Here is a 23935-nt window from a genome sequence, read left to right as displayed (position 1 = left end):
GCATGGAGCCTTCTTAAGACTCTCTCTGTCTCTCTTTTCTATCTCCCGCTGCCTCTCTCCCCTGCTCAATCACCCTTCCTCCCTCTCTCTCTCTCTCTCTCTCTCTCTCAGATAGTAATAATAAAAAAGGTACAGTTTCAAATCAGTGTGGAAAGGAGGACTTAAAAATTAATAAGTATCATTGACTCAATTGACTACTCAGTTGGAAAGAACTGACGTTAATTAATGTACAACAAATCAAAAATAAATTTCATATAGATTAAGGGTCTCAATATAAAAAAGTAAGGCTATAAGAAAATTAGAAACAATTATAAGGAATGGATTTAAAATCTTGGTGTCAAAAATGGCACCCAAACCATATGAAAGTAATAGATTTGATTGCATGAAAATTTTGAACATTTGCAGAGTGACACAAAGTTAAAAGATGACAGACTGAGAGAAATATATGCCACACAGACCAAGGAAAGGCAAAGACATGGATATGAAATAGGTGGAGTGTTTAGGAATAAAAAGAAGTTTAGCGCCACCCAAGCAGAAGGAACATGGTTTCCCATGTCCAGTCCCAGAAATAGGTTCAGTGATGGAATCTGGGTGGTTATTTTCTTCGGTATGTCTTCCTGGAATTTTCCACTTTTTACAATGATGGAATAGTACATGTGAAATTTACATTTTTAAAAAATCTGTAACAACTAAAATTCTGGCGTGCCTTACATTGTTCCCTATTTAGAGTGTTAATATATCGCCAACTTTGTTTTAGGTTTTAAGACAGGGAGGCACCTGGGTTTTTGCTTCCTTTGTGTCACCATGATACCTATTACAGAAGTGAGCCTTTATACTGAAATGTTCGGGGGACTGGCTAAAACAATGTTGATCCTGTAGGTGTGGGAGATTTGGGTGCCAGCACATGAGCACCTCACACTTCCTCATTACACATTTCTCTCTAACCTCTATCTCGGTTCCAGCCGCATCAGTCACTCCATCAGGCCAGTACAAATGACACGCAAGAATTCATTCCAGGGGCGCGAGTCAGCGTGACTCCCGCGTCTCCAGATCCGGAGCTCGCCTAGGAACGCCCCCTCCCCGCCCCTTCGCTTGTTGTGTTGTCATCACGTGGCCCTAGCGGACCCTGACGTCAGGGGCGGGGGAGGGGCTGCGCAGGCGCAGAAAAGGGGGCGGGGGACTCGGCTTGTTGTGTTGCTGCCCGAGAACCAGAGACGGTCCTGCTTCGGCCGCGGGTCTTCCAGCCGCCCGACAATGTCGTCTCATTTAGTAGAACAGCCGCCGCCCCCCCACAACAACAACAACAACTGCGAGGAGGGTGAACAGCCGTTGGCCCCGACAGCCGGCCTCAACAGTGAGTGCTGGGCCGGCGGGCTCGGTGAAGAGGATGGGGGAGGAGGAGCTGCTCTGGCCGCGGCCGCCAGCTCCGCGCGGAGGGCGGGAGGAGAAGGCAGCCCATTGGCCCCGGCTGAGGATGTGCGGGTGACTGACAGCTCCCGTCACCTGTCAGGGCGAGTTGCTCCTGTCTTCCTCTAGCCCTGTCTCCCCTCCCTCCTGGGGTCTTGGGTGGGGAGCTGCTTGGGTTCGCATTCGGGGAGGGCCGATGGGTGGGAGGAGAAGGGGGGCGAGCCGATCCCACCTGTGGTGGGCCCCCGAGCGGAGCCAATCGGGGCGCGGGGGGCGGGCCTTGGGGCGCGGTGAGGGCGGGGTGGGCGGAGCGGGCGGCGGAGGGGACGTGGGCAGGGATGGGGACGTGCAGCGGGGACGCCGGGGGATGGACGCGGGCGGCGGGCCGAGGGGAGGGGGCGGCCGGCAGACGCGTGGGAGGTCAGGTGTGCCTCGGGGCTCGGGCCTGGCCCGGCGGACCTCCCCTCTCTGGGTCGGCCTTCCCCCAGGGCTTGGAATGTGAGCCCCTTGGTTCCCTTCCTTTGTTACCACAGGCTGGCCAGGAAAATTATTTGGCAATTTAGTGGTTACTTGTATCGCGCGTGGTGGGGAGTGGGGGGTGTGAGGAGGCTATGCTACTTTTTTTTTTCTGAGTTGTTTTTTTTTTCTTTTAGAGTTGGCCCAAGTGAGTTTTTTGTTTTGTTTTTGAAACGATGGAGTTGTGTGCCCTGAAAACCTCTTGTGACCGGCCTCTTTAAACCCGAGATTGCATAAATCTTGGAGTCTGGGGCAATAAATGTTCAGAAACGGGCTTAAAACCACACTGATGCAGTCGGGCGCTTGGAAGTCCATGTGCAGTATTGAGTTATGAGCAACTACAGTTGGTTATCCAGACATTGCGGTGCTCAGACATCTTGTCCTAAGATTGTTCCTAGCTGTCTTTAAAGCTCAGAGTCTTGGAAAGGTTCTTGCCTAACCTTTCTTTCCACAATTGATCTCATAAAAGAGGTAGTTGGGACAGTTAGCATATGGCCTGATGAAATCATTTAAAAATCATTTGAATGCTTAAATGACACTTCAAGGCATTGCAATCTCTTTCATAAGAGGGAGGTGTTCCAACATGGCCTGAAAATTATGTTAGGGAAAAGAATTCCTGTCCCCGCAAGATGGGGATAGAATTTTCTTATTTTAAGATGTTTTCATTGCTTATTGCTCCTGTTCCATCTTTTGATGGATGAATTTCTGAAAGGTGGAGTTTTTAAAACTTATAAGTGTCTTATGTTCTGGACTGTAAGATTATATATTATTTCCCACAGTAAGGATTAATTTATGTGTCTTTAAACGTTTTTCGTTTCATGTGTTAATGTGCATTTTAAACACTACTTAACTTGTTTTTAGCACACTCTTAGAAGCATGGGATTTCAGAATAGGAAGACTTTAGAGGTAACTGCCTCTGTTTACTGGTAAAGGAGCAGGGTGAGAGTAAAAGTGTGTTGTCCAAGTTCACAGCAGGCTAGGACTTAGAGCTGAGATTTCTACTTTCAAATGATCTAGTGCTCCTTTCAGGACACGTCAGTGGCCCAGAATGCCCTGGTTATGTGTGTTTACTATTCTCTCAGTATGTTATCCTGCCTTATGAGCAGAAGTGACCTGCCTAGCCAGCTAGCTCTTTTTGGTGTACTCTTTCTTCATTGTACTCTCTCTTATCCTGCAGCGCTTACGACCTGGCCAGTTGGTTAGTATGCATGCATGATTTCACAGAAAAAAAGAAATTTTAGTTTTCCTTTGACCAGCTAGCAAAAACAACAAAGGGGGTTGAGTTGTATGTGATGGTTTACCTCTGTGTCTGGAAGACCCTATGTGGTATTTGATGTTTTGGGACAGTCCGTTGCTGCTGCGTTCGTATTAGCTCTTAACAGAAGTAGAACTTTCAGTCTGTGTGTGATATCCAAATGGTGCTTTGGGAAATCTGCTAGATAGCAAGTATTTTATTTGGGGTAGGGTGAGCTTTGAAAAGTTACTGAAAAGCTTTTAGGCAGTGCCATATTTAATGACTCCCCTCTTGCCTTTTATTCTGTTTGGTTTTTCAGTTCATTATACAACAGTGGTTCAAACCAAACAAGAAGCCTTCCTGATTCCTTCAAATGATTTTTGGGCACTGGGCAAAACAACTTATTCAGACATCTAATACCACCCAAATTGTTGATAAGTTGAAGTTCTTTGTTGGGTAAAGTTGCACCACTGTCAAACACAGAAGATGAACTCGTTGTACAGATTATCTGTGGCTTGTGACTTTTATCTTAAGTTCAGGAATCAAAACAGAGTTTTAACAGCAAATTATTGAAAGAAGTAATGAAAGCTTTCTCTTTTTTTTTTTTTTTTTAGTTTACCATTGTAGGGGAACAGTTCACCTTCCTTACAAATTAATGGACAAATATACAGAATACTGGCAAAGTTAAAATGATGTTTTTCCAGTTTCCAGTCTCAGTTCTAGTCTTAAGAATACTGTCAAGTTACTTAATATTTGTATAGGACATTTATGTTATATGATAATTCTTGTTGTTTAATGTTGTTTTTTTTTTTTTTTTTTTTTCCTTTTTAAACATCTTCAACCATGATGCACTTGTTTCCCCACTATGGCCAGAGAGCTTTTGAGTCTATGGCATGTGAAACTTCACTGCTTCACGATACTATTCTTGAATATATTAGTAACTGGTGTGTAAGTACTCCTTCGTGCAAAATGATTTTTTTTTTTTTTTAGAAGAATATTAGTGACTGTTCTTGGTCTGCATTCCAGCATCAAGTGCTTGAAATAAAATAAAGGCTTGGAGGAAAGAACATAAGACATGATGAAATGTATCTCTGCTGGTTAGGATGAAAGTTACACACGGGACCTTGGAAAGTTGGGGGGAAAATGAGAAATACTCTTCCTCCTTCTCTCCCTTCCTGTACCCTGCAGCTCTCCCACTCCCCTTCTTGCAAGAGGATTGAACTAGTAATTATAAAACTAGAAAGAGTATATACAGCATACAGTCATGAATATAATCACAATTACTGAACCAGCCTTCATGATGTACTAGATTAGAAAATATAGAAGCATGAATCTCTTAGCAGTTCTGAATCTCTTAGCAATTCTCAAAGATTTGAGAAAATCTCTCATGTATGGTGTATATGTACAGTCTGGCATAAGAACACTTTTCAGTTTGTAAGTAGACTTAATATAGCAGAGAGAGCCTGCCAGTTGTTGTTGTTGTTGTTGTTTTTAAAGCTTGATTTTTAGGAAGAGAATTCACTGAGATTTTTTTCTACTTTGTATTGCTTGGACAGCACAATCCTCATATCTTGTTTCCTTTCCAAGTAGAAAGGGACTTTATGAGGATTGGTAGAGTTAGAACATCAAGAAATTCTGAAGCTGTAAATCAAAAATGAACGAGGTAATGAAAAGCATGTGTAGTCCATCTATTGAGAAAGACGGGTTTACTTTTTTCCCATTTTACTCAAAAAATAAAGCTGATAGGTAGCCTTTTAATATCTGTGTGCATAGGTGTTTCTGCAGTACAGTTTATTTCCATAGATGATATATCTGGAGAATTGTTGAGTTAGGGAAAGTCTACCTTTTTAGGTGTCTTAATGCATATTGTCAAATTACACTCTATTGAAGACCTGATTGTAATAACATCATATTAGAAACAATTTCGGTTATCATTAACCATCGACATTGGATAATGGCTAAAGTATGGTATATCTTTATGAGATGCAAAGCAGCTGTTTAAAAGAATGAGGTAAGGTAATATGCATTGATGGTGAAAGGTATCTACAAACTGTTAGGTAAAAAACACTTTTTACAGAAAAATATGTATAGTATGATTCAGTTTTTTTGTAAAGACAAAAGCAAAAAGCACAACTATCGAAAAAGCTCTGGAAGTTTACATTATGAACTTTTTAAAAGTGGTTTTATTTGGGAGTAGGAATAGATTGGGAAGAAAGGTATTTTTACTTTATGTATGTTTATTTTCAAGAAACACATTTTTGCATTAAGAAGTGTTTCTTAAAAGATACAGAGTATAATTACAATATTAGCTAACACATACCATGTACTAATGATTTTCCTTATTTTTCTCAGTACTTTATTCATGTTGTCTTCGTGCACCCCTCTGAGGTAGATATAATTTTTATCCCCATTTTACAGGTGAGAAAACTAGTAAGGGATTAAGTAACCTCTTTGGGGTGTAACAGCTGTTAAGTGTTAGAACGGGAGTCTGGCTTCAGTCTGTGCTCTTAACCACGGATATTAATATATGCCCCCAATTTTTGTCTGCCTTAAGTGGAAATGCCTTCAGTTATGCTGGGTGTGAAGCCAGTTACAGAAATCACTTTTACCAAGCTTTTCCAAGTGTGTCTTCTCAAGTTCGTAGATTATGATTGCTTACATATTTTTAATGCTGGAAGTAGAACCTAGATATTGGTTTGGAAGTCCTTCAAAAAGGTGAGGTGTGGAAAACCTGATATTGTTACAGCTGGTTTTCTCTTTGATCAGCTACTTGAAGTGAACATTAATTGTATTTTAGGGAAGACTGGCTTCCACAGAGATCCATCGGGAACTCCTGGTTCCTTACTTCTTCTACCAGAGCAGCTCAGGTCTTTTGTTTGTGTTGTTTATACATTAGGCTTCAGTACAAGAAGAACTGATTCTGTTGGTTTAAAGTAAGTTTGAAATTGTAGAAAACAATAGGAGTAGGAAAAAAACTTATCATATACCTCTTTCTTTTTCTGTCTCTCCAGTTAAAATACTTTGCAGAGCTCTAAATTTAGGGATGCTTTTGGCATGTTTCTTCTACACTCCAGAGGCACTCCAAGGATTTAGTTAAATTACCTTTAGTGTTCAGTCTGTCTTAGCTTTGTTAGTCGAATTTGTTAATCCATTTTGAACTCTACCTAGTCTGTCCATTTTTGTTTCTGTATAGAATGAGGTCGCGGGGACGTCCTGCAACCGTGTTGTTTGGCAGTAGAGTCCCAAAGATTTGGTTGTGGTTATTGGGCTGTGACCCCCACTGGGACTGCCGTGGAGGGAAAGGGAGGGAAGGGTAACTTCATTTTTATTCAGCAAACACGGTTCTAAGTACTGGACAAGGACAAACTCGTTTATCTAGCAGATAGCTGAATATCTCCCACTTACTAGGCACTTCACCCATGTTCCTCTAGTTAATCCTCAGAGCAGCTCTGAGGTAGGGTCTGTGCTTTTATATCTGTTTTGCAAATGAGAATACTGAAGCTGAGAAATACGGGCAGAGAGCAGGCGGTGGAGTCTGATTTCCAGGCAGGTCGCCTTTGAGCTGTTCCTTCATAGAAGGATGATGTGTTCACTTTGGATCTAGAATAGTCCTCACTTCATTAATAGTCCATTTGAGGGTTTGAGCCTGTTTTGGTGATTACTTGTGATTTACTGATGGAAGACTGTTCAGCCACAGAACGCTTAACACTTATGCTGGGAGTTTAGAGAGATGGCCCTACCAGCCTGCTTCATTATATTTTCTAAAACAAAATATGCGGGGCACCTGGGTGGCTCAGTCGGTTAAGCGTCCGACTTCGGCTCAGGTCACGATCTCGAGGTTCGTGAGTTCGAGTCCCACGCCGGGCTCTGTGCTGACAGCTCAGAGCCTGGAGCCTGTTTCGGATTCTGTGTCTCCCTCTCTCTGCTCCTCCCCCGTTCATGCTCTGTCTCTCTCTGTCTCAAAAATAAGTAAAATAAATTTTAAAAATAAAAAATAAATAAAATAAATAAAAAAATATGCAAAGTATGAAGCAAATCCATCACTATCTCTTTTTGTTGTGAAGTTGGCCTGTTGGCTACTGCTGCCAATTCTTATTAAAATTAAAGCATCTTAATGTGTCTGCAGACTCATGGAGCCAGTAAATATTTTCAAGAGCTGTCCAGATTACCGAGGCCACATCCCCTTTCCCGTGGCTCCACCCCCTTTGACTGTTTGCCTAAGAAAACCTCAGTGTCTCCTGTGCAGATGCACAGTAGTTTCTCCCCTAAAACCAACAAGGCTTAATGAAACCCTAGAAAGTAGGAGCTCGTGGGAGAGAAGAAAAGTCAAGTCCACAAGGTACGGTTAGTACATAGAGAAAGGGAATAGAAAGGGGTGAGGTACAGAGGAAAGGAAGAAACTAATCGGTGGCATGGAGACAAGGTTTTTCAGAATTCTTAGTGTTACCACCTGATTTAATTAAGAGCTGGATGCGTTCGTTCATTTTGCACATGTGTACACAAATTGAAACTTACGATTGGAGTTAAGTTCTCTGGGAGCTTCTCAATTGTTTATACTAATTAAGACAGTTGTTGACTTATTTAGATGACTTTCATGAAGTTTCTAAGCCATGTGTTTATTTTATCTGTGGGGAGGGCACAACTAAATAGCTGAAGTAGACTTTGGGGAAAAATATGTGTTACATTAAATACATCTATAACTAAAATATTGGAGATAAGTAGGCTGTCTTGTAATAAAGTAGCCATTTATTTTTTGGAAAGCAATCTCAGAGTTTTCAGAGGAGTGCTTATTGTATATAAAACTAAGCTTTAACTAGAGAGAAAATTGGCCGAAAAACACATTTTCTAAGATACTAGTGGTTAGAGTTCCAGCTTCTTCTAAATTGGTTGATTGCATGAGCTACTTCAGGAACAAGAACTATACACATTTTTAGACTTCTGTTGCTCCTTATTTATTGTCTTCAGAGTACTTTTACGTTTGCTTTAAGGCAAGACCGAATTCTTATCGGAATTCACCACATTCGCATCTGTGTGCACAGGACAGAGTTTGGTTCTGCTGTGGTTAACTTAAGCTATCTGACTCGTCCAACAGGTTCCTGGGTGGAGCTCCCTATGAACAGCAGCAATGGCAATGATAATGGCAACGGGAAAAATGGGGGGCTAGAACACGTACCTTCCTCATCCTCTATCCACAATGGAGACATGGAAAAGATTCTTTTGGACGCACAACACGAATCAGGACAGAGTAGTTCAAGAGCCAGTTCTCACTGTGACAGGTAAGTGAGATCCATGATTTGGTAGAATTCGGAAAACAGACGGGTTACAAGGTTAATTCCCATTAGAAGAAATAAATTTGCTTTCGTCTTCATTTGACAAAATATGACTCCTGATTTATTGCAGCATGTGAATTTAAATCAGAGAGCTAATTGACAAATAGTTGAGTCCCTAGTGTTTTCCCCTAGATTAAATCAGTTTCTTTACTCAGAGTGTGTCATTTTTTGATATTTATCGGTTTAAAAGTCAAGGGCATAAATGTTTACTTGTAGAATGAATCCAACTTTTTCCCATTTTCCTTCGTGTCCCTGTTTCAGAGATCACATTCTGCCAGTCACCTCTTCTGTGTCTGTCCCCCCTTCTAGCTTGTGAGTCTCCGAAGAGCAGGGGTCGTGTTTCATCTCCGTGGTACCCTTGATAGTCATGGTGCTGGTGTGTAGTAACACTCCGTAAATGTTTCTGAGTCCTAGGAACTGCAGTTGATGCAAGTTACGGCAGAATTTGCAGGGTGGAAAACACTGACCACCGGCTATCAAGATAGTTAATTTGGGAGGCCATTCTGTTTCTTCAGAGGAACTTTTATTTTTGACCTCATATTTCTATATTTAACTCGGGAAAAGTAATTCCACTGATGAAGAACTGCTTATGGTGAAAGAGTAAGGGCACGGTGATTGAGTTGAATGAAACCAAGTTGTTTGTTTGCTTTTCAGTGTAAGCGTCATTTTTTTTTCCCCCCGGGGGACGCGGTATTAAATGACATGGTGATCTACCTAACACCTCCTGGTCTGTGACGGCCATACGTTAGCATTACGGGATACTGGATGATGTGGTTAACTAAGAGTTAACTGATATTATCCACGGAGAAAATGCAAACGCACGAGGAAAAGGCTAAGGAAACACTTAAAAATGGGTACTAAAAATAAAAGTGATTATCTCTAAGGGATGGAATTATGGATATTTTTCTTCTTCTGAACATTTTTGTACTTTGTGTAAAATGTATATATAGCACATTTTATATATCAGAAAAAGTTTAAAAGGAGAAACAGGAGTTCAGTCACGTTTGAAGTTCCTGCCTGTCTTATGATCCACCGATGTCACCAAGGTAGCAGAGGACTGGGTTGCTGGCTCTGGCCCACCGCGCACCCCCGCCTCTGCCTCTGTCCCTGTACTTCCCAGGAGCCTCGTTAGAAGCAGAGCAGATGGCTCTTTGCTGAGCAGCTTGCCACTGATTCCAGTAGCAACAGCATTCGTCTGTCTTTCAGAATGAAGTTTCTATTACGCTGCATTTATATTATGGGACTCGTTATGCGTTTCTGAAGTTTTCTGCTTGTTCTAGGCTTGTTTCTAAGGCTTTTCTGCATTCAAGTACATGACCCTTGATGATTGGCATCAATGTGTCCCTTAACCTGTTCACTTGCTGTGGTCATTGAGCAGAGAAGAAGTCCCTTGCTTGCTTTTCTGGTCAACTTCTTTCACTTGTGGTTGTAGTTATACTTGTGATTGGACATGAATTTACTTTCTCACGATCATGTTCAAGTTAGGTCTTTAAACATGTGAAGTGAGGCGTGGCGCATGCCTTCGAGCACTTTCCTGTCCCTCAGCTTGTGTGCCTTTACGCGCTGGGTTCCTGGTCATCTTTCAGAGAAGGCCTACAGCTCGAGCTCAGTAATACTCTCCCCTGCTATATAACACATTTTAACATTCAGAAATGTCTTCAAAATTCGGGTCAGTTGAATTGCCATGCATCCCTATATTTGAAGTCATTGAGAAGTGTTTCTTATAGATGGAGAAATTCTAGGATTCTTGGATATTAGTCTCAAAGCTAATTTATGTATACAGTGACCCTTGGACAACGTGAGTCTGAACTGCACAGTCGTGTGAATGCTTTTCGATACGGTCCAATACTGTAAATGTGTTTTTTCTTCCTTATGATTATCTTTAACATGTTTTTCCTCTAGCTTACCTTACTGTAAAAATACACTAGACAATACATATAACATACAGGATATGTGTCAGTTGACTATGTTATCCTTAAGGCTTCTGGTCAAAAGTAGGTTATTAGCGATTAAGTTTTGGGGGAGTCAAAAGTTATACACAGGTTTTTAACTTTGTGGGGTGGCCTCAGCACCCTGTATTGTTCAAGGACCAACCGAACTTGGAATTTAAAAATTATCCCACAGGGGCGCCTGGGTGGCTCAGTCGGTTAAGCGTCCGACTTCAGCTCAGGTCACGATCTCGCGGTCCGCGGGTTTGAGCCCCGCGTCGGGCTCTGGGCTGATGGCTCAGAGCCTGGAGCCTGCTTCTGATTCTGTGTCTCCCTCTCTCTCTGCCCCTCCCCCGTTCATGCTCTGTCTCTCTCTGTCTCAAAAATAAATAAAACGTTAAAAAAAAAATTTTTTTTAATTATCCCACAGATACATTTTTGTCACTGTGGCGGTTGTAAGAAGATAACCCCCCTGTGTTTTATATCACGTTTCACCCTATTGCGGGAGTTCTCAGCCTACACACCAGACATGCCTAGGGAGCTTTTAAAAATACCAGTGCACAGACCCCATCCCTAGAGATTCTCATTCCGTTGTGAGGGGTGGGGTAGAGACAGGATATTTTAAAAGCTCCCCAGCTAATTCTATCATGAGCCAGAATTGAAGCTCTAATGCATTTCACATTGCTAGGAGGAGTAAACCATTGACCAGTGAAACACTGAGTATTTTCCTAAGTGGGTTTGGTGCCAACGATAAAGAAGAGTGTAGAAGGAGAGAAGTGCTCCTGTAGGGTTCTTAACTGTGTCATTCTACTGCGTTGACCTGCTTATGGCTACGGAAGGCTCGCCCTTAACTGGATCTCTGGCTGTGAACTCAGTGGTGTTGGAGCATAAGGACAGTAAACTGAGGACAAGAGTGCCTCCTACCTGGTTCCTGTGCTGTAGCCTGAGATTCCTAGTTTAAGACCAAAATTTTCTAAATACACTAAAATGTTTGTGCGGTACAGAATCCGCTTTTCTCTTTTGCCGTCCCTATTTAGGACTCTCTTGTGTCAGTGATAATAGTCTGAGGCTCCTAGGCCGAATCAGTCTGACAGATTTCAGGTGAACTTATTTTTGAGTGTGTCTCACCATCATTTCTATATGTTAACATTCTACACGTGCTCTTGGTATCTTGAACAGTTAATATCTAGGCCTTTGAACAAGTCAGGCCTGAGCGTTTTCATCCATACTTCAGTTTAGATTTGGGAGGTGGGGGCGGGGTGTATAGTGGAAAATCTAGTGACCTGTTGTGTTATACTTGATCTTAGCCGAAAGGCCGAGAAGCAACAACCTGCCGTGGTGACACAAGGAATCGCTGACAAAACTAAGAATAGGACTTAGCATGTTGTGTTCATCTATTGTATCAAGATAGTTTGCAGTCACGTGTTTTGTCGAAAAGTTTATCTGTAAATTTTTGTTTTGGGGAATATTATCTTGTGCTTTTCATTAAAGTTCCATATTCATATATGAGCTTCAGTAATTCACTCTGAGATATCTCAAAGCAAATATTTCTGAAACAAGTAGAATAGTGGTTCTGAAACTCTTTGGTCCCAGTACTCCTTTACAGCCCTAAAAATTATTAGGATCCCCAAAAGTCCTTGGATTATGTGGGTTATATATTTCAACATTTAACTGTATTAGAAATTAAAACAGAAAGTTTCAAAATACGCACTCATTCAACAATAATAAACCCTTTGCATTTCAATATAAGTAGCTTTTTAAAATGAAAAGCAACTTTTTCATAACCAAAAAAATTAGAATTAGTAGCATTGTTTTACATTTTTGCAAATCTCTTTAATATCTGGCTTTAATAGAAAACAGCTGGATTCTCCTCTGCTTTTGCACTGGGTCTGTTGTCATAAAACACATCATGTAGGCTTTGGAAAGTTTCACGATACACGGAGTAAGAATGACAGACATGACAGAATAAGAATGACAAAGGCAAATAAATCGTAACAGTATCGCGAACACAATTTTAAACGTGAAGACCCTTTGAAAGAGTGCCAGAGGAAGTGTTCGAGAAGACGTGACCTCAGATTGACCCTGAAGCTGGACTTGGGCAACTGGAGGCTCCCCAGCCCCTCTCCTGACCTTGGAATGTGCCTACCTTCCCAGCTCTCAGAAGCTGCCTGAGGAATACAGCTTTGAGACAGAAATGTGGTGTTGAGACTGTTTGAACGGCATATGTGACTAGACCCAGTTAAGGCCTCTGTATGAACTTTTAAGATGTGGCAGGCTGATGGCGATCTGATGTGCTCGACTTACTGTCACCCCAAGACAAGCCTCATCTGTAAGTTCCCTCTCTCTTTAAAGCCATCACCTACCGATGTGGGGTGGCCTGCCTCTTTTGCTCTCCTCGCCCTCCCATTTGGGGGCCGGTTTCAGATTATACCCAGGAAGCTCCTCAGGAGGCTGGGAACCAACTAGGCTCTGAAAACTGCTTTCACATGTTGAGACTTGCTGGTGATGAATTATTTAATGAGGAAAGAGTTTTGAGCAAAAGAATCCCAAACCAGCTTTCTGAATTTGTAGATCATCGTACCTTTATTGGAAAAAGAGTAAAAATAAGGAAATTTATCATTGCAAAGAAATTCATCACCACCACAAAATTCCAGAACATTTTGAAAACAAGAGTGCTTGATTTCAGAAAAGATAATACTTTTTGATTTGCGGCTTTTTCAAAGCCAATTCTACTGTAACTTTCAGTTTTCTAATTTCCAGTGGAGGTTAATTTACTTGGCAAAATGAGAACTAAAATTAATGGCTAAATTCTTTCTCTTCTAGCCCTTCCCCACAAGAAGATGGGCAGATTATGTTTGATGTGGAGATGCACACCAGCAGGGACCATAGCTCTCAGGTGTGTGTGCGTGTGTTCGTTGTTCTGATGTACAGTAAACAATTAGGAAAAATGTGAACCTCTAGATAAGTGTGTTTTGCTAAAATATATTGAAGAATAAGAAGACTTTAAAAAGTACTTGGAAGCTGTTTTAAGTTATTCAGTTTCTGGTTGTATAATTTAGTTAGGATGATACAACCCTTGTACTTCTCTACAGCTGAGAATTTGGGGTCCTATCACCCTAAAAGAATTGGAAAATTCTTTTTTTTTAATTTTTTTTTTAAGTGTCTATTTATTTTTGAAGGAGAGAGAGAGACAGAGTGTGAGTGGGGGAGGGGCAGAGAGAGAGGGAGACACAGAATCCGAAGCAGGCTCCAGGCCCTGAGCTGTCAGCACAGAGCTCGACACGGGGCTCAAACTCACGGACCGTGAGATCATGACCCGAGCCGAAGTCGGACGCTCAACTGACTGAGCCAGCAAGGTACCCCTAGATTTGGAAAATTCTTATCTATGATGTATCATTCTGTATTCTGGGCTAGTTTCTTGAGTTTATAAATGGAAAACTGAGGAGTTTTATGTAAGGTCACAAAATGAATGAAAAGGAAAGCTGTAGAACCAGGTATGAAAACTTTTTCTGCATCTGAAATCAAAGCAGTGACTTTTGAAGTGAATACAACAGCTAGAGAGAGAATTCATCTAAATTTTGCAGGGTTCATTAAATTAAAGAAGATAAGAATAGTTCACTAAGAATTGATGTTTTAGTAAAATCAACAGACATAGTATTGAAAGCTTACAAGGGTTTATATTATAAAACTTACGATGAGTAAATACTTGTTGTTCGTGATGTAGAATGTTCATAGCCAGCCCTTAACTTTCACCGAAAAGGGTCAGTGCAAATTCGTGAGGACAGGAACCGTTGTCTTGCTCTCCTGTGTTAGGTGCTTGCAGAGTGTTTGATGGAGGTTTGTTTAAATGGATTCTGACAGAAACTTTGTTTTGTGGGGTTATCACTTTACAATGTCCTAAACCCCTTTGCACTAGAAACATTTTACATGGTATGTTGGATGCACCCAGTATTTTCTGTTTCCGAAGGCTGCACAGTTTCTCCCTGCTTTGCCTATATTCTATTTGTGCTGTCCTGAAACCTCGCAGATCTGTGGATTGAATACAAATTTATATTATGATGAGCTTTATCTTATAGAGAAGGTTATAGTAGCAAGGCTCTCACGTAGGAAGCTGTTCTGACTGTAGTTGTTGAATGGCTGCTTACGTATGTCCAGTTTGCCATGTGGATGTGCTATAACTAATGAAGAAGAAAATATATAGTTTCCATGGCAAAGTGGACTAAGGAATCCCAAGACAGAGAAGTGAAATTAATTCTTTGCTGTAGTCTTTCCTGAGGAAGATATCCTCAATCCATATTGTCTTTCGTACGGACAGATTGAAAATCTAGATTAGCCTTTTCCAGAATGTGTTTCGAGAAACAGTTGCTCAATGGGAAGCTCCATAAAATAATCCTGAAGGCGAGTTAAGTGGAAATAATACAGCCCCTGTGCTCCCTCCCCCTCCCATCCCAGTATTTACAGCACATAGTAGTACCTTAAAGGCTCTGACAACTCCTGCAGTAAAAGAATCTGTTTATTTAAACCAAGTGTTTTCCAAGTTAATTTGATCTTAGACCTCCCTCCCCCTTCACACATACTTCCCCCCACCCCCCCCCCACCCCCGAATAAGCTCCCTAACCACCTAATGAAACACTTTGATAGGTGCTCTCCTGGTTCATGGAGTGGCAGTGTACAATTAGCCTTCACTGATAATTGAATTCAAATGGAATTCTAGAGCTGACTGCATCCATCCTAGAATTCCAAAGGAATTTGTGAAATTTAGGAAAGATAATGAAAATCTTTTGGCTTCTGTGTCGGATTATGGTCGTATTGCTAGTGTGGTTCCTATTCAGAAACAGGTACCTAAAGGAACATTGAAGTAAGACTTTTAATAAGACATCAGTAGGTATGATTTACTTAAGCTTTCAAAAAGCCTTTTTCATTGCTTTTTTAAAATTGAAGAAACGATCATTTAAAAATGAGTAACTTTAGGGCTTGGGAGGACGCATTTTATATTTGTGAATGAGAAGCAAGTTTAGGGTTAGCAAACAGAAGCAGTTACCACAGGACTGCTATGGTACTTGATTTTATTGAACATTTTTATATATGTCTATACGAGGAATGTATGACATTTTCAGCCTTTTCTAGGAGAAAGGAAAGACACTGTTAGATATATTCTTGGTGCTAAATTTATTCCTAAAAAAAGTTTTTCCCACTTTCAGTGTTCTCAGTCCAGTGAAAGAGGTGATGTTAGCCCTGAGAACAAATGGGGAAAGTGAGACTTTGTCTTCGAGAAGTTACTTATCTAAGATCACAAAGCCAATACACAATAGAGCCAGGATTGAAACCAGGGCTGTCTGGGCCTGCTCCTTCTACTGTAATAAGTCCTTGCAGGGGATTGATTTCAGGAGAGCTCATAAGGTCATGAGAATGAACTAAAACATGCCTGCTAAGTTATGCTGTGAAGAAGCCTAAGGGGTAATGCATTTAAGAAAAGGATCATTCAGACTATACTTTTATGACCATAGTCCTCAAGAGTCTTGTTTTATAGTAGAAAATTGACTGTAAATGGTCTCTTGAAGTCATGATGCAGACTGAAGATGTCCTCCCTTCTCCCTCTTGTAAAACTGTGGTTTATCTGCCCATGGACCCCACTGTATGCAGTTTAATAGTCTCATGTAGAGAACTTGAGTGGCCCAAGGAAGGAAAATGTGAGTGATTTGAAGGTAAGGGACTTCCGCATGAGAACAGGCTAAAACAATGAGAATTTTTTTAGATGTGGGTGTAGAGAGAGGATAATTCAGTTTAAAAGCACAAATCGTATTCATTAGATTAAGTACATTTTTACCATATTCCGGAATTCCAAGGATTAGAAGGTAATTTAAAACCTGAAACTGGCAAATTTAACATGAATAAAAGGGAAGCACACGGTGGTAGTAAACGAGGGTAGCGTGAGATTCTTGGTTCTTAAGGTGAGCCGTCTAAACTGATTTGGGCAATTTGTATTTTGTTGTCGTTTATTTGTTTTTTACTAGTAGCCTAAAAACTTTGCTTCACTCAACTGAGAGAAAATGACATCAGCTTCGAAAAAATTAGAGCGTAAAATCTTACCACATTTTCATTCTCTTGGAAAGTAGGAAACCCTGATCTGTTCACAAATTTAAATGTAAATCTTCGAGCAGTTTTAAGGAGAGACATGGGAGACCAGAGTCGGAAACTGGAAGCCGAATGTTGTGCAGTGTTGCATATAGCCAGATACCCGTGGGTACACAAACTGGTCTCTAAGTAAATTGTAACCGTTTATTGTTTTTGATTTAGGATGTTTTCAGATTTATTTCACAAAGAGCCAACTCATGATTCTGAGTAATCTCAACACCCAGTGGAAAAAGCTTAATCCTAAAGGCTACATTGTGTCATTCAGCGGAATTTGCTAAATCCAGCAGAACTGAGTAAGAATGGTACTACCAGAGTAGCAGAAATCCACAGGGATTTTACTTCCGGTTCGGTCGTCTCTAGATGCAGGTAGCCCATTTTATTCTGAAACCACCTTACTGGGGCACCTGTTTCAAAAAGAACTAGCCTGTCAGAGAGAATCACATTGATCTATTAAGTTCTGCATTTCATTGCCGTCTGCGAAAAGAATGAAAGCTTTGGCCAAAGAATGAATCCTATTCAAGCAAAGTAACAAATCAAAATAGTTCACTCTGAGACCCTTTGGTTTGAGGTCCTGGCATCCATTCTGTAAAGCTGAGTGAACATTGCTGTTCATTTTTAGGAATATCTCCTAAAAATTCCTGTGGCTTCTTTTGCATGTTCTTGGCCCGAAACTATAGGCTATAGTTAGCAAGAGCAAAGACTTCTTTCTCATTTATCTGATGGAAAAATGTCAATTTCTAAGCCAGTAGCAAACAAATGAGTCCAAGAAACTTTTGGTGTAAGTACTTTTGAATAAACCTTGGGAAATGTTTAGTGATTTGTCTAAAAAAATATATAATCTCCATCCAGGAAATAAAACCTAATGCTTATGAGTGGGGGCTGTAGAAGACCGTTTGCCCAGGTTGAAATACTGGCCCCGCCTCTTACTGATTACGGAACCTTAGGCAGTTACTGAATTTATGTCTTCATTTCCTCATCTGTAAAATGGAATGTCAGTAATTCCTGTTTTTGTAGGGTTGTTGCAAGGTAAAGATTAATGCATGTGAAGTGCTTAGAATGATGCTGGTATTTTGATGAATGATTAATAAATATTATTATTTACTTCTTCATCACATCTCCCACTGATTTCTTCCCTCATCACTTTAATTGGTTTGTATATACATTGGGATATGTTGTCTTTTAGTTTTAATAATGAAAAATTTTAAGTGCGTACAAAAGTGAAGAGAATGTTGCAGTGGGCCTGTGAAGAAACATTGCCCAGATTCAACAGTTATTAATGCTTTCTGCACTGTACCTAGCATGATAGCCCCAAGTGTGCTTTTTTGAGGTTCACATCCTCTGCTTAGATAGAACCGCAGTGAGGCCCGCTCAGGTTCTTTTTAAGATCTCAAATGCTGTGATCTCAGATCATTTTGTCAGCCTGTTTAGAAAGCTGTCACGTTTCTTCCATGAAAATTGCCCAGGCACAACCTTAGGATCTTCATATATTTGCTGTCTAGATTTGTCTTTTGTGGTAGGAAGAATCGGTCTTTGTTTTTCTTTTTAAAGTTGTAATTCTTCTTTACAGTCAGAAGAAGAGGTTGCAGAAGGAGAGAAAGAAGTTGATGCTTTGAAGAAAAGTGTAGACTGGGTGTCTGACTGGTCCAGTAGACCCGAAAACATTCCACCTAAGTGAGTTCTTGCCCATGTCTCCTCTGGACACGGGGGAGGTGTGAACTACCAGCGTGCGGTGGACCTACTCATTTCCAAGGTGTTCTCAGCAAGTGCATTTCTGACCCCTTCCTCTGCCTTTCTTTCCCCAGGGAGTTCCACTTCAGACACCCCAAACGCTCCGTTTCCTTAAGCATGAGGAAAAGCGGGGCCATGAAGAAAGGGGGTATCTTCTCCGCAGAATTTCTTAAAGTGTTCATTCCATCTCTCTTCCTCTCTCATGTTTTGGCTTTGGGGCTAGGGTAAGTACTGGTGAACTCCCAGCGTGTTTTCCATTTATTTTACCCTCCTATTTTATTTCCAGATGTAAGAAACATGGTTGAGACCGTTTGTATTGTTCCCCTTTTAATGTTTGAGTGCAGATAGGGTGAGCTTAAAAGAACTGTTGAAGCCGATACGTTATTGGTACATTGGTAAGCATTTTTAATAGCGGAGTTTTGTTTTTCTTATTTGAAAGTAAGTTGTTCGTGTTAGTCCTGTAGTGATCATTTTTAAGTGGGCTCTTCTGTGTCTGATTTTTCCTTTTGGGTTTTGTCGTTTATAAATTATTCAAGATTAGCTCAGCTTTAGAGTAAACTAACCTTTAGTGTATAAATTTGGGGCTGATGTAAACATTTTTTTTCCCCCAGATGGGAAAATACACCGTTTTACTGAATAGTCTTTGAGTGAAACTGGTAGGTTGGTGGGGGTCCTGTATTTTTCTTCCTGTAGCATTTTCATTGACTCTTCTAAAATTGACCCCACGTTTACCTGTAGCTGATTGATTTTTCAGTCTTTTAAATTCTTTTTTTCTTTTTTTTTTGATCGAACAGTTGAGGAAATCTATTTTTTTGGAGGATTTTAGGAGTTAAACACTAGCTGTTAGTTTCTTTCTTTTTTTAAGGTCTGTTATTCTCTTTAAGCATGTACAAGGAGTAATTTTCTCTATATAATATGCGAAAGAGATATCCCTTATTTTCCCTTTAAGGAGCTCAGCATATGGGAGAGTATTTACAGTCACAAACATGGAAACATATATGTGACTTTCCCATAGACTCCTTTTGTCTTTCTGGGTGCTTGATCTGTTTTTGTGATGGCAAAGACCGTGATGGCAGACAGCAGAATGGAAGGGGTTTGTGCGGAAGGAAGTGTGTGAGTGTCGTATGGGGTTGCTGTGAGGGCAGACTGGTTACGACTTTAAATTCCCTTTCAGTATAGGGGCGCGTGGGTGGCCCAGTCTGTTAAGCTTCCGACATCGGCTTGGGTCATGATTTCGCGGTTTATGAGTTCGAGCCCTGCATCGGGCTCTGTGCTGACAGCTCAGAGCCTGGAACCCACTTTGGATTCTGTGTCTCCGTTTCTCTCTGCTCCCCTGCTCACACTCTGCCTCTCTCTCTCTCTTTCAAAAATATAAACATTCAAAAAAAAATTTTTTTTAATTCCCTTTTAGTATTGACTGCAGAGTAGTTCATTTGCCCTCAGGGAGTTGGTTTTTGTACCTTGTGCGGGCTCTTTCTTTCATGAGTCTTCAGATTCTCTCTCTTGCTGGAATAAGTGTGTTATTATCGATGAATGTAGAAAAAAGGATTTGAGAAAGTTGGTTGGTTTTGTTACACTGGGAGGGGTGGGACTAAATTCCTATTTTCCTTAACTTCCTTTCCGCTTACGTTACTTAATGGTAAAATGCTTGCTTGGCATGGGAAAGCAATGTTAGGCCTGATCCTGAAGAGTTAAATGGTTCGTAAGAGCCCACTGTAAGGCACTGGCAGCTTTGTGATTTGGCTCATTACCGTATGTCGTATCTCAAATATCAATAGACCTCTGTCCGCTGTAAGGGAACATCTCAAAGGAAGTTTGTGCTTTGTTCTTTGGGGAATCTGTTCTCTCTGGTTTTACTTTTGTCTGATCGCTGCCCCTGTGCTGTCCAGTCCTGCCTAATGAGTAAACATAATTATATAAAACCAGTTTGGCTGGCTGCTGACTAGTTTTAAGTAAGTCAGCAGTGATTTCAGGATGATAGGGAACTGTGCACTGACACCTTTTAGCCTTCTACGAGAATTGAAACATTTAGTTTTTAAGTACAGTTCAGCCTGTGGAAAGCTGGTATACACCTGTTGAAGCCAATGAAACGTGACACACTCTGTTTCCTTTCAGCATCTATATTGGAAAGCGACTGAGCACACCTTCTGCCAGCACCTACTGAAGGAAAGAAAAGCCCCTGGACAAGCGTGTGACCTGTGAAGTGGTGTATTGTCACAATAGTTTATTTGAACTTGAGACCATTGTAAGCATGACCCAACCTACCACCCTATTTTTACATATCCAAGTTCCAGTAACTCTCAAATCCAGTATTTTATTCAAACTCTGTTGAGGCATTTTACTAACCTCATTCCCTTTTTGGCCTGTAAGACACTTTAGAATTTCCTAACAGAGTTTACTGTTATTTAGAAATTTGCAAGGGCTTCTTTTCCGCAAATGCCACCAGCAGATTATAATTTTGTCAACAATGCTATCGTCTCCTTTTAGTGCTACCAGACTTAGACCTGCATCATTCGTGGTATAAATTTTGCTCTTGCAAGATAACTACCATCTCTCTCTTCAAATGAGATCAGGTTAGCAAATGATATGACAGCTTTGTTGTTTTGTTTTTTTCAAGACAAAGGCAAGCTTCCCTAAGCTTGAATTTATAGTTATTAAAAAAGAAAACAAACAAACAAAAAAAACCAAGACACACACAAAAAAATATCCTGGGCAATAAAAAATTATTTTAAACAAGCTTTGGAGCCACTTTTTGTCTAAACAGCCTCCTTAATGGCGCCTTTTAATTTGTAGGAGGCCAGCTACATAAACGATGGGTATGACGTAGAATCAGAACTAAAGCACATGAGCGTATTTTAATACTAGGATGTCGTAATGCTGTCTTTTCTATGGTGTAGAATCTCTATTACTCATAAGGAACGTCTCAGGCCTACCTAGAAATAGATGAAATTGCTTTGGGGATTTGTGTGTGTTTGGTATTTTTATGTTTATTAGCTTTAGCTGCATGTGAATTTTTCATGACTTTTAAGTTCTTCTGTTGTTGTTTTTTTCCTAAGAGGAGGCTTTGGAACGAGTTCCAATTTGTGGTACAAATACGGGCTTCTTGTTTTAGGAAGCACCACTTACACTCTGAAGCCTTTAAACTGTGAAGGTAATTGTTTCGGAGTGATTCCAAGCACTCGCACAGCTTTGAAAACCAGACGTGGGTTGTGGGGACAGTTGACAAAGTTCTAAAAAGATGGTGTTTGTTTTCTTCGGATCTTTCCCTCTCACCTGTCCAGCCTTCCCACGGTGGTCCCTGCGATTGGGCAGGCGCTGGCGGTTTTCTCCTCCCGTAGCCATCTTCAGTTGTGAACTCCTGAAGTTCCAGGGCACTCGGCAACAGTGATCGGCTTGTGTGTGTTTGTGCATTTGGGTTTGTTTGTTTCTAAAATGTGAAGCTTTAGGACCAAATTGTTAGAAAGCATCAGGACCCCCAGTTATTGCAAGTAGATTTCTTGGATTTTTGGAACACCTGGCATGACTCTGAAGGATACTATTATATGTTTTATATATAAATTGCTGTTTATGATGTAGACATGACTATTGACTATTTAGAGGACCATTGGTAATCTTAAAACTGGCGATCTCTTCATTAAATCAAGTGCATCAGATCGCCTGGGATAAGAGCAGTGACAATAATAGATTTGCCGGTCTGCAGAAACTATCTAACTCTGTTCTCTTTCACATCAGATTTTGTAAACTGGATGTGTTGTAGTGGAAAATAACCTACAGATTAAACAAAACAATAATAATTTCTGGCTATCTTCAAGAATATAGCAGGTTATCTTTGAGAAAGATGATATATCCAAAATAGTTTTCTGAATTATTTTATGTTTTCTTTTGAGCGGTTGATGTCTGAATAATTTTGGATATCTTTTTATTATACTTTGTTTCTAGCTTATTCTTAAACCTGGTAACACTTGATTTGCCTTCTATAACCTATTTATTTCAAGTGTTCATATTTGAATTTGTTTTGGAAAGTGAATCTGACGGCCCACTGATTTTGAAAAGCCTGCCTAAAACTGGAAAGGCCGATCAAGTTGCAAGAACTAAAGAGTTGGACCGCTGTAATATACAGCTTGTATTACAATCCGTATCATGGGAGGGAAAAGTAAAATTATACAAAAAGTAAGAGCAACTTTTTTATAGGCAACACATTGCCCTCTTTTGAAACTCAGTAGCAATCCTATCAGTAGTGTGGTTGAACTTGGGTATGTTTATGATTTTCTTCAACATCGGACATAAATTTAGTTCTTTTTTCTTAAAACATCTGTGAAATTTTGGACTATTACTTAAAACATGAATACATGATCACAGTAGAACTTATCATAAGATACAGTCATGCAGTATTTATTGACAGCCCTAACATATGGAATACATGTTGATGCTCCCACCCAGATTTATGTCAAACAGAAACAGATTGCGTGATTAGAAAGGAGACTTGAACATGTAACAGTTGACGTTTTAAGAATAATGTTTTAAAAGCTTTACGCCTGTTTACAGTTTGGGGGACGAAAAGGCAGGCTTCATTTTTCTTGATTGATGAAAGCTGGCTAAAAATATTCGTAGATGGAATCACGAGCAAAACTGCACAAACCTGCACATTAAAAAGTGCAACAAGTTACTTTGCAGCAAAAGTATTTACTGTTGTAAAAAGTGAAAACTGAACACTCAGCCAGTGGGATGAATTTTTAAGTTAACCAGTTGTTGAAATTATTGGAATTAACTGAGCCAAAGTGATTATGCATTCTTCATCTATTTAGTTAGCACTTTGTATCATTATATACAGTTTACAATACATGTATAACTTGTAGCTATAAACATTTCGTGCCATTAAAGCTCTCACAAAACTTCTTCTGTCAGCATATCGTTTTATGTCATGTGTGTTGCCTGGGAGTCCAGAGAGGAGGCCTTCTGTGTGCACAGAAGTTTTCCGCCATTGAGCTCCTTTAATACTAGGGTGCCGAGTTCACAGGGACGAATGCTCTTCCTGCCCTCCTGAGTTCCCTCCTCTTGGGGGGACCGTCACCACACAGATGAAATTATTTATCAGAGATGTGTATAAGAAGTAGAAGGGGACCAAAGCAATTTAGAACTTTTGTTCTGCCAGAGAGCATCAGGATATTATTCACAGAAGAGGTGATATATTGAAAGATGAGTGAGTGTTCAGTGCAAAAGAGAATCAAAAGCATGCCTATAAAGGAATGGCAGAAACTGACATGTGAAAATCTATCCTAGGGACACCTGGGTGGCTCAGTCGGTTAAGCGTCCAGCTCTTGGCTTTGGCTCAGGTCATGATCTCACAGTTTCAGGAGTTCAAGCCCCACATCAGACCCTGCATTGACCGTGCGGGGCCTGCTTGGGATTCTCTCTCTCCATCTCTTTCTGCCCCTCCCTTGCTTGCTATCTCTTGCTCAAAATAAATAAAAACAAACTTAAAAAAAATCGATTCTAGAAATAACAGGAAGCTCGTTGTGGCTGGAAAACGGGATGGGTAGAGAGGAAATTCAAAGTATAGTTTAGTGCTGAACCAAACAGATTTATATGCTCTTCTGGGAGTTGAACTCATGTGTATAGTCGATGGGGTACCTTTGAAGGGTTAAATGCAGAGAAAT

At 40.5% G+C, this 23935-nt stretch overlaps 1 protein-coding gene and 1 long non-coding RNA gene across 4 annotated transcripts in view; one reads left to right on the top strand and one right to left on the bottom strand.

The window, feature by feature from the left end:
- LOC131506567 (uncharacterized) overlaps nucleotides 1-1091 on the bottom strand; it is a 33439-nt gene extending 32348 nt beyond the window's left edge. Inside the window, exon 1 of one of the 2 annotated variants that reach the window (XR_009259036.1) lies at nucleotides 946-1091. This is a non-coding gene — a long non-coding RNA (uncharacterized LOC131506567). The remainder of the gene's footprint in view (nucleotides 1-945) is intronic. The other variant, XR_009259037.1, reaches the window with a different exon arrangement.
- A 70-nt stretch (nucleotides 1092-1161) lies between these two features.
- Nucleotides 1162-23173, top strand: BNIP3L (BCL2 interacting protein 3 like). 2 transcript variants are annotated; one of them, XM_058720263.1, is made up of 6 exons: nucleotides 1162-1354; nucleotides 8250-8433; nucleotides 13239-13311; nucleotides 18118-18221; nucleotides 18353-18502; nucleotides 20394-23173. In XM_058720263.1, the coding sequence occupies exons 1-6, from the start codon at nucleotides 1255-1257 to the stop codon at nucleotides 20440-20442; spliced, it is 660 nt and encodes a 219-aa protein (XP_058576246.1). In that variant the 5' UTR covers nucleotides 1162-1254; the 3' UTR covers nucleotides 20443-23173. The 2 variants fall into 2 exon arrangements, with proteins under 2 accessions (XP_058576246.1, XP_058576248.1); XM_058720265.1 differs by lacking the exon at nucleotides 1162-1354 and adding an exon at nucleotides 7349-7496.
- The last annotated feature ends 762 nt before the right edge of the window (nucleotides 23174-23935 follow it).

Source organism: Neofelis nebulosa, chromosome 3 (genome assembly GCF_028018385.1).
Source record: "Neofelis nebulosa isolate mNeoNeb1 chromosome 3, mNeoNeb1.pri, whole genome shotgun sequence".
Taxonomy (NCBI): domain Eukaryota; kingdom Metazoa; phylum Chordata; class Mammalia; order Carnivora; family Felidae; genus Neofelis; species Neofelis nebulosa.
Note: the sequence above shows the minus strand (reverse complement) of the source record. Positions and strands in the feature narration are given on the sequence as shown.

Bases quoted from the DNA above. Each gene is read 5' to 3' on its own strand.
- BNIP3L (XM_058720263.1), top strand. From the start codon at position 1,255: ATGTCGTCTCATTTAGTAGAACAGCCGCCGCCCCCCCACAACAACAAC. The intron at 8,434-13,238 runs GTAAGTGAGATC...TTTCTCTTCTAG, and splicing joins GCCAGTTCTCACTGTGACAG to CCCTTCCCCACAAGAAGATG. The intron at 13,312-18,117 runs GTGTGTGTGCGT...TCTTCTTTACAG, and splicing joins GCAGGGACCATAGCTCTCAG to TCAGAAGAAGAGGTTGCAGA.